Below are 14,745 nucleotides of genomic sequence, written 5' to 3'. Positions count from 1 at the left end.
TTCCAAACCCTTCAGATTTCAGTGTTCGTCCAGAACAGGGGCTGCTCTTCCACCTCTCTTGCAGAAACCACAAGCGTTGCTGATTTTCTTGCTGGCCGTACGCGGCTCGGCGAACTCTGGCCTGATGCGCTGGTGAGCAGCTTGTCTCAGCTCAGGAGGCACGTCCGCAGGATGTGTACGAAGCAAACCTGTAATCAGTCTGATCAAAGGTAGCTCTAAGATACACTTTTGTTTTTGACCGTTGTTTGGGTTTTGCTTACAACTTTCCAAATCAACGAGCGTTTCGACGAAGCCCGAGGAGGMGGCGCAGGTCAGTGGTGCACAGCGTGCCCCCTCGGGCTCCGTCCCCCGGGCTCGCTCCCGCCCTGCGCTTGTCCCTGGAAATCATTTTATTGACTGTGACGGATGTTATGTAGGTAACGTGGCATAATTAGAGTTTGTGTTTGCGTTCCTGCGTTTCGGATAGTAAATTCTTGCTTTATAATAGAAAGGACAAATGCACTTTCAGTGCCTCAGCTCTGTCTCAGGGATAAGCAAAAGGCCGYTGTACTTTGTGATACTTTGGGGTCCTAGATTTTCATCCAGATGAGTGGTTGGAGCGTGGTGAGTGAACAGTGAATAAGAAATCTGAAAAATCGGAACRCGCAGAGATCTGCACCCGGCCTGGCAGTTCTTGCTCTTGCCCAGTTCTCTGGTGCTGTTCTTCCTCAGAAAACCACTGATTTGATTTTCATCTGGCTACTCCACTAACTTCTTTGTGTGCTTTTTTCATATACATGATTGCCTAAAAGGTTTATCCAAATTCCAATTTCAAAACCCTTTGCTTTATTCCCCTGGCTGTTTGTTGTAGTATAGAAGTTTTTAAAGCTGTTTAGGGGGAAATTAAATTTCCTAGTGCGTTACTGCAAAGCCTCCTGTTTCTAAGTGAAGTGGAATACCCAGCCTTGCACTTAATTCATTAAAAAAGGTTTTAATTTGCCTGCTTAGCAGCTCCTTGTTCCTTGCGGGCAGCTAGGTTTTTCGCCAGGCGTCCCGGAGGATGGACGTCCGCGGGGCGCTGCATCGCGCGTGCTCAGACCCCGGGCTCGGCTCCTCTAACCGTGCTGCATTCCCCCGGCGAGAGGAGCAGGCTTTCCAGTAGCTCCGAAATCGCTGGCTGTACGTCCTCAAGTTGCGTTGGTCCGTGCCTCCGTTATACTGCTCTGCTAATTTAAACGTTGCCCCTTAAGTGAATTATTTTACATGTTTTGACAACTCTTTTTCTCAGCTGCACRCGCAGGTGCTGGTTCATACTCATCAGAGCTTGAAGGAGACATCCTAGCTACACCGTTTCAGCCACAGCCGGTGTCCGGCTCCGGCCGCGGGGTCCCGTGGTGGCGGCGCGGGGCGGGGGGCCGCGGCGGTCGGGCCCGGGAAAAGCGTGGCAGTGCCTGCGGGCGGCGCAGCCCCCGTCTCGCCCGCGTCCGCTGCCAGAGCCGCGGGAGTCTGGGGCAGCGTCGCGCCCGGGGCGCGTTGCTCTCCCGTCTCTCGCTTTATTTCCTGATGTCACTAAGTCCCTGGACACTCCCGAAATATTCAGGTGCATAAATCTCTGTAGAGGCCTCTAGCAGAGAGAATTCTTGGTGCAAGAAATTCAGCAAATACCGGTTAGCATACTTCATTCAAGAACTTTCTGGTGCTTCAAATAATAAGGTCAGCGTATGAGTCTATTAAAAAATCTGGGAAGTGGTTCCTGAAGATGATGATTACAGTTATGTTAATCTGTAGAATACTCAGATAAAGTCTTTGCTCCTTTTTCATTTTTCATCCACTGAATTGTGCTCAAGAGGTAAAATTGAGTGTATAGCCAAGCGTTTTCTGGGCTTGGTGTCATATCAGTTTCTTTTCCTGAACGTGATGTTCCTTCTCTTAAGCGCGGCACACGCTCGTGTGCACTGAGGCTTGCAGGAAACTCTACCGAAATCCGGGACAGCGTTTGGCGAAGAGCATCGTTGTGCATCACTGAAGTGAAAMTTATGTATATTGCAAATCAGCAATAATTCAGGGTTATGTATTACTGACACTTTGCAACKGTAATCATTTTCTGTTTTCAGGTATTTTCTTACACTGCTGACAAGGAGATCCGCACGGATGATTTGTGCTTGGATGTTTCAAGACTCAATGGCCCCGTGATCATGCTGAAGTGCCATCACATGCGGGGGAACCAGCTCTGGGAGTACGATGCTGAGGTACGCAGCTCCTGCACGCGCCGAGCCCAGAGCTAACGCAGCTCCTCTTTGTGCATTTACTTTTCTGTTGGGGTTTTTAGAGGCAGAAGTTTATTTTTAATAAAATATCCCTGTAGTACAAGGAAGTATCTTTGAGTGCCATAGCTTGATGACGTGATAGGCTGATACTGTTTCTGACAATAATATAAAATTTGGAGTGGAAATAATTCAGTTAATTCACAAATTTTAAAATTTGTTTATGTAAAATTTATTTTTAGAGGGGTGAAAAGGTAAATTTAGTATTCTTTAAAAGACAGCTCATTTCTAGTAGCTGCCAAAGCATTGTTATGAACTTAAAGAAGTGTTCTGCATTTTTATATGTATAAAGCAGAAAAGGGGAATTTTCTTTGTGTTACAGTTTTTCAAGTTACTTCTTCTGCCTCTTGAAGCTTGTTGACTGTGGATTTTATTTGATTGATCATTTTCCATATGCCAGTTGCCTGTTTAGTTTGATTATATAATGAGATGGGATGGGGCGTGATCTGGATTTTGAAAAGAGAGTGCAGTTTGTAAAAATTTGGTGGCTTACGGAGATATTGCAAAACTAATTCAAAATATGCCTCCCGGGGCCCCGCGCAGCGCAGCGGGCACTGCATGCGCCGCACGGTGCGGAGGCTGCGCGAGTGGCTCGTCGTGCTAAAACAATTCCTCCTGCATTACCGCTGCGTTTGCTTTTGGGGCTTTCCAGGCAAATTCCTGCTGCTGTTTTCTACACGGGCTGTAGGTTGCTTTCYGATGATATTTGGAGTCGAGGTGGGAGACAAGGGAAATAAATAGGGATTAGCTAAAAGCGCTTTTCTGTGGGAAGAATTGATCATTATAGCTGGAATTTTAAAACTCAAACAGTAAGGAAAGCATCACCCAGAAAACAGGCGAAGGCAGAAACCCGCAGGCAGAGACCTGAGGATGCGGATCGATCCGGGTTTCGGATGCCCTGGAAGGCACTTGTCCAGCAAGCGCCTCCCTTCGCCCTTCCCGTTCGGAGCACGTCGTGTTGGCTCACCGTGGCCTGTTTTATCGCGTTCCAGGTGTTGGGTTTTATGTGCTTAAGCAGCCCGGTCTAGCTAGCTCAGACCATCAGGAATAGCAAAGAACGGTGCTGACGGCCCACGCGCCCGCCGCAGCTCTCAGCTCCCGTCCGGAGCCGAAGCGACTGCTCTCACACCCATACATACCAGTTTTCTCGAATATCAAGTGTTTTTATATCGGTACGGAAGGCCCACGACCAGGTTCGTCACCAATACTTTTTTCTCAACACCGCACATAGAGAGCCATCTTTCTTGATAAAAAAATTACACTGCCCATCTCCTTCCCTTGAGTATTTGGGGCACAAGCTACCGAAAATGAATTTCTACCTTGACCACGGTTTTAGTGCCGACTGCTCGGTGACCAGCAGTTACGCAGTGACGTGCCAGACTGGCGAACTGGCGTATTTCCACRACTGCAAAGCCAGAAGAACACTGACCTTCAGCCCTGTTCAGTCCTGTCGGCAGTTGCAAGCTACTTGCAGCTTTGTGTCAATCGGGCTGCTTTCACCTTTCTCTAAATAGATGAATATATTTCTTTCAACCAAATAAGCTCTCATTTACTCTTAACATTGACAATATGCTATCTTTTTCTGTTAAGTTTAACATAATAAATGCATAATGGAAAATTTGTGAGCAGTTGTGCAAAAACAAAATCAGCCGTTAGATGGAGCTGCTAAGAAGGAGACGCAGCAGGTTGCGTGGTCGGGTGTCTGGSTGAGGGACGGCCGAGAGCGCCGTTCCGCCGTCTCTGCTGCGTGCAGAGCGCAGTCCCTTGCGCTGTGCGCCTCTCTGTTTTCTCACCAGASCTTTCTGCACYGGTTCGCTGGCTGCACCTCTACGCSAGGGAGCCCGGCACCCGCGGGACCCGCGGGACCCCCGGGTCCTCGCTGCCCTGCCTTGGTTTCGCCGGGGCAGCGGTTCGCACGTGCGGCCCTTAGGGCCTCTTGCTGCGTGGTGATCCCTGAATATTGCCGGGAGCCTCCAAGCGCCAAGCTCTATTATGCAGTATTTTTTGTTGAGAAAATGACTGGCTTGTGATATTTTGGATTTTTTTTTTTTTTGAAGAAACAGTTGTGCCATGTTGCCTGAATCACCCCTACCCATTCGGTTGTTTATCTTTCCAGCGAAACTGCACTCATTTCTACATGTCTTTTGTTACTCACAGCTTGAACTGAGATGATTTCTGGGTGCTGTGCCTCAGTTGCAGATAACAGTCGTCTTCCTGAACGGCCTTTAGGTGTTAAGCCTTGGTACTGGACAGTAGTGCCTTGCCCACCTCTGAGTGTACAGTGAGACAAGTCAATAATCTGTTCTTTCATAAACAGTGATTTCTCATTAAGGATTTTCAAATTGTTATTAATTTTTCTGTAACATTCAGACTTGGTTTTATTTAAATTATGGCATTTAAATATATATAAATAATTCACAGAAAATATTTTTTTTTCTGAGGATCTGTACATACCTTAAAACATTTTTTTAACCCATTCCTAGCATTTGTGTGTTTCCCAGAATAAACAGGGAACAAGGAAGATTTTTGTGGTAGTAAGAAAGGTAAATCTCAAACATTGCCATACGTATTTGTGAAATCATCAGATTTAATTAGTTTGAGGTAAGCTATTTAAAAAGCSCTTCCTCTCGTTTTCTCGTACTGAAAGTGTCTGTCTTCTTGTTAAATGCTTTTAACACTTAAAATTCTTTATACATTTTAGCTCACCGAGATGCAGTTAATTTTGGAGATGATGCCACGGCGTTTTGCCCTAACGGGCACGCGGTTTTTGCTAGATGCTGTGCTCTCTTACTGCTTTGCAGTCGAGGCACCGAGTGCTGGCAGGTGTCTCGCACCGTCGCCGCTGCCGGGCAGGGAAGGGTCTCCAGCGGGTTACCCGAAACGGGGCCCGACCGCCGCCGGGGCRGGCTGGACGCCACGTCGGTCGTCTGGGTTTGTGCTCGGGTGACCGGCGAATATCGTCGTGTCGCCCTCTGACACTTCAGGCAAATTTTAATATATATAAATAGCCTGGTGAGACCTGAAGACATACAACACAGATAAACATTTTAGGAAAAAAAATGCTCTATATATGTCATATCTGATAAAAAAATAGCTTCGTTTCCTCATGCATGGGTAATGATGTCAGGATTTGATCTTGTGAAATTACTATTATAAGTGTCGCTAAACGTTTGTGTAAAGCTATTGAAATTGTGTTYRCTAAAGGATGAGCATCTTCACAACAGAARTATTTCTTGAGTCACTGTTTGACTGCAATTCCTGTTTGTTTTTTTTTTCCTTCTGTCAGTATGCTGGTAAATGGGAGTATAGTTTTGAGGTAAGTCTGGTAGCACCTGCGAGCCCCGCGGCTCTCCGGCGGGCTGCCCGCGCCGGACGGGCCGTCCGAAGCGCGCCTCGGCCGGGCGGCCGCGCTCGTGCRGCGGGCGCGACGCCGGTTTCTTGTGTTGACGGCGCGCTTCGGCGATCCTTTTCGCTGACACCACGTACAGGTGAACGGTTAAGCACCTATTGCATCACTGATTTCGTGCCTGCCTTCCTGCATCTTTCCAACAGTTGCACGTTTTGTAACTGTGTCTCTTCTGAATGTTATGGGACCARCTGGAGTTAGTGTAGTCAGACCCATTTCTGCCGGGAGAAAATGTGGCCAATAACTTGAATATTCATTTAAATTGCAGTCTTTTATATTAATAAAGTTACAATTACTGTATTGTGTTATTACACATACAATTACTGCTTTTTATTAATACTATRTATTCAAAAAAGCTTGTCCAAGTTCTTTTAAAATGAGTAGGGAAAACTGTGTTTTTTCTTATTACAGTCTTAGAAACGAATGTTTAATGAAACAAACATTTCAGAAGACAAATTATCTTCTTTACATTATTATAGCTTTTCTAAAGTCAGTGCAGCATACTGATTTACTGACTTTGTCTCATGGGCTAGAGAAAATTGCTAGGTCAGATTGTCAATATAATGCATCATACTATTTTATATTCCTAGATAGAATCTACTAATTTGTGGCATTTAATATAATACAAACATGCAATATAGGGAATTCATTGCACTTTGAAGTTATTTATTTATGTACCTTTGTTTTCCTTCAGAGGAATAGTAGACAGAAGTGAACATGAGGGAATAAAACATAATGAAACCAAAACAAGAACTGATGTTCAGGCTGGTTACTCAAAGTGACATTATAAGGACATTTTTTCTTGATGTTTTTTAGTGAGCTCCTTATAGGTCCTTTATTTCTTCCTTTAACAAAAAAAAAAAAAAAAGAGCGAGCGAGCGAGGAAGAGGTACGGAAAGGCTGAATGATGAAACGACTGCCCCGCAGAGCGACGCGGGCAGGGCCCGGCTGCGCTCCTGCCCCGGGGTAGGTGCGGTGAGCCGCAGCAGAGCTCTGCTCCCCCGGGGCTTTTTTTCCCCAGTAAAATTTATATAAATGTTTCATTCATTATAATTTGATTTTTGTAACACCTGAGTAAGCCTCGGTGTGTTTGATGCAGGAAATTTCTTTGGTGAAAACGTCATCTCCGCCCCAGCCTTGCTACAACACAAGAAACCCGTGACTGCAACAGACCGATTTGCRTTTGCAGGAGAGATTTAGGTGAACACTGATCTCTAATCTGCAAAACTTTCCGCTTCTCAGTGAATAGGTCTCCTGTAGCCAGTCCCTCAAAGCAGATCAGTTAGAAGATTTTTTAATGGAATTAAAGCTTATTTCGTGAATACGCGTATTTGTGTGTGTGGTTAAAGCTAGCCATACCCTGTAAGCTTTCAAGGCATCATTTAACATGAGGCAATTCACAGACGCATTCACCCGTAAATAGTTGCTTTAGTGACTGCTGCTTCTAGATCTGTCTGACTCGCTGCTGTGGATGTCTGTTTTCGCTGTTTATTCAAAGTCTGTTATTTTTGCTTTGTGTGTCATTGCTGGTTGTGTTTACTYTTGCCATTTCTCTGTCATGCAGAGCCATACCTTTCTTCATATAATCACGCAGTCGTGTCTGACARTAAGCAGGATAGAGGATGGCACCCAGGGTCCCACGGTGGAGGCTTGCAGTGGTAGCCCCTTGCAAGCGTGGATGCTAAGGAACTACACAAGGCTGGAGGTCTTTAGAAACATTTTTTACAGCCCCACTGATTATTTCCTTTAACAAACTGCTGGAGGTTGGTATTAAAAAAACAAATAGTATAGTGATTTAAGCTATTCCTAGAAAAATGTTTTTTCATTTTCTGCCTATYAAGCTCAACTGAATTCATTTCTTGTTTTTACAGATGCTAGTGTGTGTAGAATGTAGAATATACACATTCAGTGTTAATTACTATAAATTATAAGTAATTTTAAATGGATTCTACTSCCTTGAGCTACCTCCATGATCTATTGATTTCAGAGTAATCATTACTGTTTACAGTACATGAACATTTGGTCCCAATTCCAATACATATAAATGAGATCAGCTACACAGGTTTTTTGGATATGTATATTTTGAAAACTCCACGGTTTTTTTAAGTGATTCAATATTGAAGATATTAGCCACTCTCAATAGACAATTTTGAAAYATTCACCACTGAAGAAATCAAAATATTGTGCAAACTACCCTTTTTCTTACCTCTACAGTTTCATGGAGTAATACAGCTGATAGTATCAAGACAGCCCAGATGCAGCAATAAAGCAGGAGTTGCTTACTGTTCTTCCTTAGATATAATCCTTAGATATAATACAACGTATTCAAATTCTTTGCCCATCAGAACTCTTATTTGCATACATTTGATAAGTGTGAAGCTGCATAGCTTGCTCTCCTGCACCTGTATGTTTGTGGAGCTAGCTCTGCCTCCATGCGTGTGTTCTCATGTTTCATTAAAACAAAAATTCTCGACTGGCTTGTATGGGTATCATATTGCCTAGTAATTAATTGTTTCCCAAGCAAAGGAGGCCTTTTTCATAATAGCATGAATAATAGCATGAAGACAGAAAATTGCATTTAGAAGACAGATGAAAATCCCAATGATATGGTAGTCTAGCATGAAATTATATACTGAATAAAAGGGAGCAGCTGAAGAGCAGCAGCATTTTTAGACTTGTTTGCATTTCTGGTTATAGTAGATGATAGCAGCTTAATTGCACTTAAGACAATGTAAATGAAGAATCAGTAATGCTTTGAACAGTGTTATTTAGTAAATAAACTACTGTTAACACTACTAATTCTTTCCTCTTGCAATTAGAGAAACATGTCTTATATTCATCATTGGGTGCAAATCAAATGGTGCCTCAATAATTCGTTATAATATCTATAGGCTCTTTTTAGAGAATTGCATAATAGTTTGTTTTAAACTGAGGAGCAAATTCCTAGGGACAAGCTATTGAAAGAATAGTCATAATCCATATTAGAAATGTTAATACGTGATGTGTCAATCCAGGATGAACTGCAGTGCAAAATTTACTGTGCGTTAGACCAGATATGTATCCGGATGATAATACTAAATCAGTCAGAGACAATAATAAGATTAATATAACTTGTTGGATATATTTTGCTATTTTTAGAAGAAAAAAAGGTCTTTAAAAACGAAGGAGCTTAGAAGCTGAACGCCCGGAGGCGCTGACGTGGAGGAGGCAGTCTTGACAAAGTCCTTTTTTTTTTTTTTTTTTTTTTAACATATCAGTAGGCTGAGGAGTGTCCATCGATGAGACTTCAGAACTAGGTGCTGTCTGCTTTAAGATGTCTCTGTGCTTGTAGGACTAAAATTAAACCATGGATCTTGGCCAAAACTTTGCATCCTTTACCCTTAACACATACACTGTTTGTGGTATCAGGTGCTGGGTGATTTTTGGTCTATGATATTGTATGAAACACTGTATTTTTGCAAAAGCTTCCTAATTTGTTTTCACACTTTAGCGAGCTGGGGATAGGAGAGGCAGAGACGCAGTAGACCTCTGTGCGACGCAGTGGTTGCTATAGCGAGGGCTCTTCTCCACCAGCCGTTAGGAAAGTGTTCGCATTTCCAGACTACAGTTTAACTGAAGCCCTAGACTGCAGTCTTTTCTGTCTGAAGATACACAAATGATGTTCATTACTAGTGAGACTTTGTCAGAGATGCTGTTTTCTAAAATGACTCTTCCTATTTGCCTAACTTGGAGTTACAGCAATGTTGATTATATTCTTACACGGAAAAATTTTGCATTTGGGAAAGCTTGGCAGCAGTTACCATGCTTCTTTCTGTTCGCGGGTATGCGAGAACCATGTTGTGGTGTTTATCTCTGAGCGCGATTTACTGAAGAGCCCTGCGTGGGCCGTGGGCTTGGGGCATGCCTACGAGCCGGGGTGCAGGCACGGTCCTCCGGGGTTGCAGCAAGCGCTGCTCTGCAAGGAGACCTTGTTCAGTGCTGTTCTGCCACAGCCTGGGGGTTGTGCTGTGTGCGGTAAGTTTGCTGTGGTGTTACTGACTCCTCTCCCTCCCCCCGGAGCTGCAGGGTTCTGCCAGCCCTTCCTTTTTCCTCCGTTCGTTCCTCTGCGCAGTGTTTGCTGGTGCCGGTGCCGGCGTGACGGGCTGCGTTGCTCCGGCACGCAGTGGCGGCTCACGCTGCTGCCTGGGTGTCCGGGTGCGCCGGCAGGGCGGAATGTAATGCTCCATTTTGCCTGTTTTTTCAGAAACTGAAAGACCTAGGAGTTCAAGTTTTACATTAATGGCAGTAAACTGGTATATGCCAAACTTCATTCACAGTGGCACCTAAAGCACATGTTTMTTTGCTGTGAGTTTGCGTGTAGAAAACCCCAAACAGCCCCTAAACAGTGGTGGACAAAACATCTACTTCTCAACTTGAATATGCTTATCTAATTTTATCTTTGTCCACAATTTCATGTTTAGCTTTCCTAGCTCTCTTTATATGATGTGACTGAATATGTTGTCTCCATGCTCTCAAATAGATCATTTATTTCTTCATAGTATATTCCTATTTCCTATTGTCCCCTTGTGACCCTTACATTCCTTAAAAAATTGAAGTATTTGTGTGTTTTGCTGTTATTCTCATAATACTTTGGAAATGTWTTTCCGCCAGCAGTTATCTCTGGACTAACAGTACACTGATCTGAAATGCATATATGCTCAGGCTATCCAAGTTAAATTCCTTAGTCCAGAAAGCTGTTGCTCTGAGATTAAATTTGCATGCACTTGCTTTGCGCATTCCCCTTGCATTTATCGCCTGTGGATTTGGCRGAGGTGATGTTTGCAGGGAGCCTGGTGCCGCTGCGCGCGGGGCAGCTCGTGCCGCTGCTCGTGCGGCGCTGGGGGTGTTATAGGGGGGCRGCAGCCCGGGGGCACGCGTGGTGACCCGGGTAGTGGCTAGGACAAGACTAAAACCACCCGTTTTCAGCAGTAGTGACCCCCCTGCAACTCGTACGCTTCTCTGTTGCAGAGGCTGACCCTGAGGCACGTCAACAGCAACCAGTGCCTTGACGAGCCGTCCGAGGAGGACAAGATGGTCCCCACCATGAAGGACTGCAGCGAAAGCCGGTCCCAGCAGTGGCTCCTGCGCAACATGACCTTGGGCGCCTGAAGCCGGGAGAGCCGTGGCCCGGGCGCTCCTCGCTCGCCCGGCAGCTCACGCCGAGGACGTCCCGCGTCCTTCCTTTGCGGTGGGCGCGGAGGCGCCGAAGCCCTTTGGGATCCTGCCGGCAGAACAGGGTCCTCGGGGATCCCCCGCTCCGGCGTCTTTCCGCGTGCCCCTTCCAAATCTGCGTCTGCCCAAAAGCAGCACTGCAGAATCCATCCGTGACATAACGTATGCTGCTCTCGAGGCAAATGCTCTCAAAAACGGTCCTGGAGAAACGGCTGCGAACGCCCTGTCCAGGCGCTTGGGAGGGAGGGTGTTTTCCGGGTGCCCTGCGAGCAGCGGCTCGATACGAAACGCCTTTGGCAGCCGCCTCGCGCGGGGAGGGCGGCCGGCGGCCGTCCCGTCCTCGGCGCCCGTGCCCCGGCGCCCCTCGGCGATCGCTCTGCCTCGCTCGAGTGGGGCTCGGCGGAGGGCTGGGCTGAAGGTGCTCGGAGCAGCGGGGCCGCTGCACGCCGTGGGTGTCGCGTGTGCTGCGCCCGGGGGGAACGTCCCTCCCTGGAGGATGCTCGGGAAAGCAGCAAAACCGAGCGAAGAGCGCGCAGTTAACAAACTGGAATTAAGGGACGGCGAAAGCCGCCAGGCCGGCGCGGAGCAGCGGGGGCGCTCGGGCTGGGCGGCGTGCCGCGGCCCCGCGCCCGGCCCTGCACCGCGCGGGCGAGCGGCGGCCCTGGCCAGGCTCGGCTCAACCTGTAGCTACCACCTTTAGGCATTAAAATGTATCTGCATACTGTGTAAAACATATAAACGATCCGTCCGTGGATTCTCTGAGCGCAGAGGAGAAGGTTGCGGATCAAATCTCAGTTCTAGCTCTGGATGTCCTTGCTTTGATAGCTGTGGCAGATGCTTATTTATATTTTTTAATAATTTTGTGGCATACTGATTTTGTTTTGTTAACGCAYTGTTGAAAACGCGCTGGTGGCGCTCGGAGCGTCAGAGGCTTCCTCGGAGCTGATGCCGGCAGCGGGAGCTTGCGGCAGCGCCCTGCAGGCAGGCAGAGCGTTTTCTGGGAGCTAATCCCGGTCGCGTGCAGCGATGTGCCGGGCAGTGTGTCCGTGCAGCAGTCCGTACGCTCGGCGCCTGCCCGGAGCGCGCGCGCGGTCGCTGCCTGCCGCGCGGGGAGCGCAGAGCGGCGGCGGCGGCGCGGGGCCTGGGGCGGTGGGCAGCGCCCATCCCCGCGGCCTCGCTCGCGGGGCCCCGGGGAGCCTCCGGCGGCGGCCGTTGCTCATGGTGAGACTGCCAGAGCTGCCCTGTCGTGCCACCGTCCCTGTGCGGTGATAGTCCCGCACGTGAACATGCTGCAAGATCGTAGGTCGTCGGTACTTTCGGGATGCGCACCGTTACGTGAAGACCAGAAGCATATTCGGCTGGAAAAGGGACTGCCAGGCGTGCGTGGGAGCTGCGGGGTCACGGAGCGGTGCCGGCTGCAAGGTCGTCTCGGCCAAGCTGCCCGCGCGGCGTGGGGCCGAGCACCGCTGGTTCGCCTCCTTAACCCCCCGCGGAAAGGCACGGTACGGCTTGAAAGCTAGCAAAACAGGGGACTGCAATTCTGCTTCGTAAAAGAGCATGAAAACATCACAAACAAATTTAGACGCAATCTTCACGCAGAAGGTTTTTATAAGGTCATCTCCTTTCAAAGGGATGGTTGCACGCATGCAGCTGTTCGTGTTGGCAGATCGGTTTTTGACACTTGTCTTTTGAGTATCATTGCAGAAATAAAACTTGTGGGGGCTCCTACACCATCTAAGAGTATTTACCAACAACAGAAACGTGCGGTCGGTGGTAAAAGCTATTTCGTTTCCCTCCAGTATATCTTACATAGTATTTCTAGCTGCAAACCGTAAGAGCTGCCGAGCGTGTTACGCTGCCGCGTTTGGGGCAGAGGCGGTTCTCGACCCCATCGCTGGAGRGCAGCGTCCAGGCGCCACTGCTGTGCCTGGGCTCGCAGCGGGACCCCACAAACAGGTGACGGGAAGGATGTTTCTGTCCTTAAAATTGCTAGGGAGGTTAGTATCTTRCTCTTACAAAGCACGTGGTCCCGTGGCCGCGTAAGTTTGGAGCGTGGCCAGCGTATCCTTGTAGCAGCGGTTACGCTGCTGCGTCCCCGGTTAGGAAAGGAAGTGAAATAACGCGCATTTGTGTTATTTTACTTATTTGCGAGTTAAGTACACGTCGTCCTCCCGGTTAGAGCAAACATACTGCTGGAGGTCATCCGCGCGCTACCCGAGCGGCCCGGCGCCTGGAAGCGCGCTCGGACCTGCGGGACGCGCCTCGGTGCGGTGCCGGGGGCGAGGCGGAGCCCCGCCGCGCCGGAGCCCTGGATCTGCCCCTGCGAGCAGGAGCGTGGAAACGCAGCGCATCGCCGCCGCGGGCGGCCGGGCAGCCCCCGTGCGGGGCCGGGCGCCCCTGCCCCCTGCTCCCACGAACGCCGGCAGCGGGTTTACCCACGCAGTGTGAATTTTGGCGTCAGKGTTTATTTCCTAACATCGAATAACTTAAGCCAAGACTCATCGTTCGCTAGTCGACCYCCCCGCCGTGTTCTCCCCCGAGAGCGCGTGCTGGGGGCGGCCGCGCTGCGGGGAGAGGCCCAGGGCCGAAAGCGCGGGATGGAGTCAGAGCAGGTTTGTGTAAGCAGACTGTGGGTGAGGARTTACACGTTTGAAATGTTGTAGCAGTTACTATATGGTATACTGGTACTCTTTGCTGTACATTTAAATATTTATACATTTTTGTAGAATTAAAATACACTGGTTTAGTTTTCTCCTGGTGCATTTGTCTTTTTGCATAGATGTCTAAGCCTGGTACGTAGATGTATTAAGTCTTTTATGGTCAAGTGGTGCCATCTGCTAAACCCACTTTCCACCGCAGCCCGGTTATTTCCAGATCCTTTATTCCRTGGGAAACCTTGGAAACACCCGGAAGAGACGTTGCCGTCTCCGTGCAGAAGCGTCCGGGAACAGTGACCGTGGTCCCGCCGCCGCCGGCGCTTCCGTCACCCCGGGAGGATCAGACATCCATGTTTTGAGGAAAAAAAATCCATGGGAAAGAAGCAATTTTGTATAAATCTGCTGCAGTTCCCTCTTGGAAATGGGCTGCAGAGAGACCAAATTGGACAAGCTCCTGCCGCAGTTGTATTTGCTGGTCTGTGATGCTGCTCATCCATGGTGCTAACAGCACTCCGTGATTGCAGAGCTCTAAGGAAAATAAGGAATCCGGTTGTACTTAAAAATAATATACAGTGCCAACAGCAGAATTTTAGTTTTATTTCAGCGGGTGGAGGATTTTCTTATTTTAAATCACACCTTGGATTTTTAAACAGCTGCATAAATTCTGGTGAGAAGGAGGGAGTCTATTTATAAAAGGATTTGTTAATACAAATTAAAATTAATCCATCTCAGGAGGCTGAAAGGGACAGATGTGTTCACAGCATCATATTCTATGGCAAAAGTGATTCTTGAGAAATTTTATCCAAAACAACAACGTGCCACTTCTATTTCCAGTTGTACTCTGAATTTCCATTGCGGACTAGCGCAGACCTGGTGGTAACCTTCCAAAAAGTCAAGGTAGGTGGTAACTGAGAGCAGCGGAGTGAGRCAGGGTTTGTGGCCTTCGCCTGCGCAATCGGAGACMCTTGCAAAGAAGTGACACGGCTGATGAGGGAAAAGCTGCTTTTATAGTAGCAACTTTAGAAACRAATTCCACAACAATTCATTCCTTTACACTCCTAGAGTTTCTACTGATGAGCTARTTAATACTTAATTTAACATGATGTCCTTCCATAGTAGCATTCTTGCTTATGCAACTACAGAGAAGTTTTTAGAAATACTTTCTAGC

The 14,745-nt window shown here is 47.7% G+C and overlaps 1 protein-coding gene across 1 annotated transcript in view; it reads left to right on the top strand.

The window, feature by feature from the left end:
- The window catches only part of GALNT13 (polypeptide N-acetylgalactosaminyltransferase 13), a 130,123-nt gene extending 115,946 nt beyond the window's left edge, over nucleotides 1-14,177 (top strand). Inside the window, exons 11-12 of the mRNA XM_085304340.1 lie at nucleotides 2,094-2,228; nucleotides 10,717-14,177. Of these exons, the coding sequence (XP_085160466.1) occupies nucleotides 2,094-2,228; nucleotides 10,717-10,857 (276 nt within the window). The 3' untranslated portion in view covers nucleotides 10,858-14,177. The remainder of the gene's footprint in view (nucleotides 1-2,093; nucleotides 2,229-10,716) is intronic.
- Nucleotides 14,178-14,745: the final 568 nt, after the last annotated feature.

This window comes from Rhea americana, unplaced genomic scaffold (assembly GCF_003343005.1).
Source record: "Rhea americana isolate MKP2758 unplaced genomic scaffold, rheAme1 scaffold_206, whole genome shotgun sequence".
NCBI lineage: Eukaryota > Metazoa > Chordata > Aves > Rheiformes > Rheidae > Rhea > Rhea americana.
This window is presented reverse-complemented; position numbering and strand designations above follow the sequence as displayed.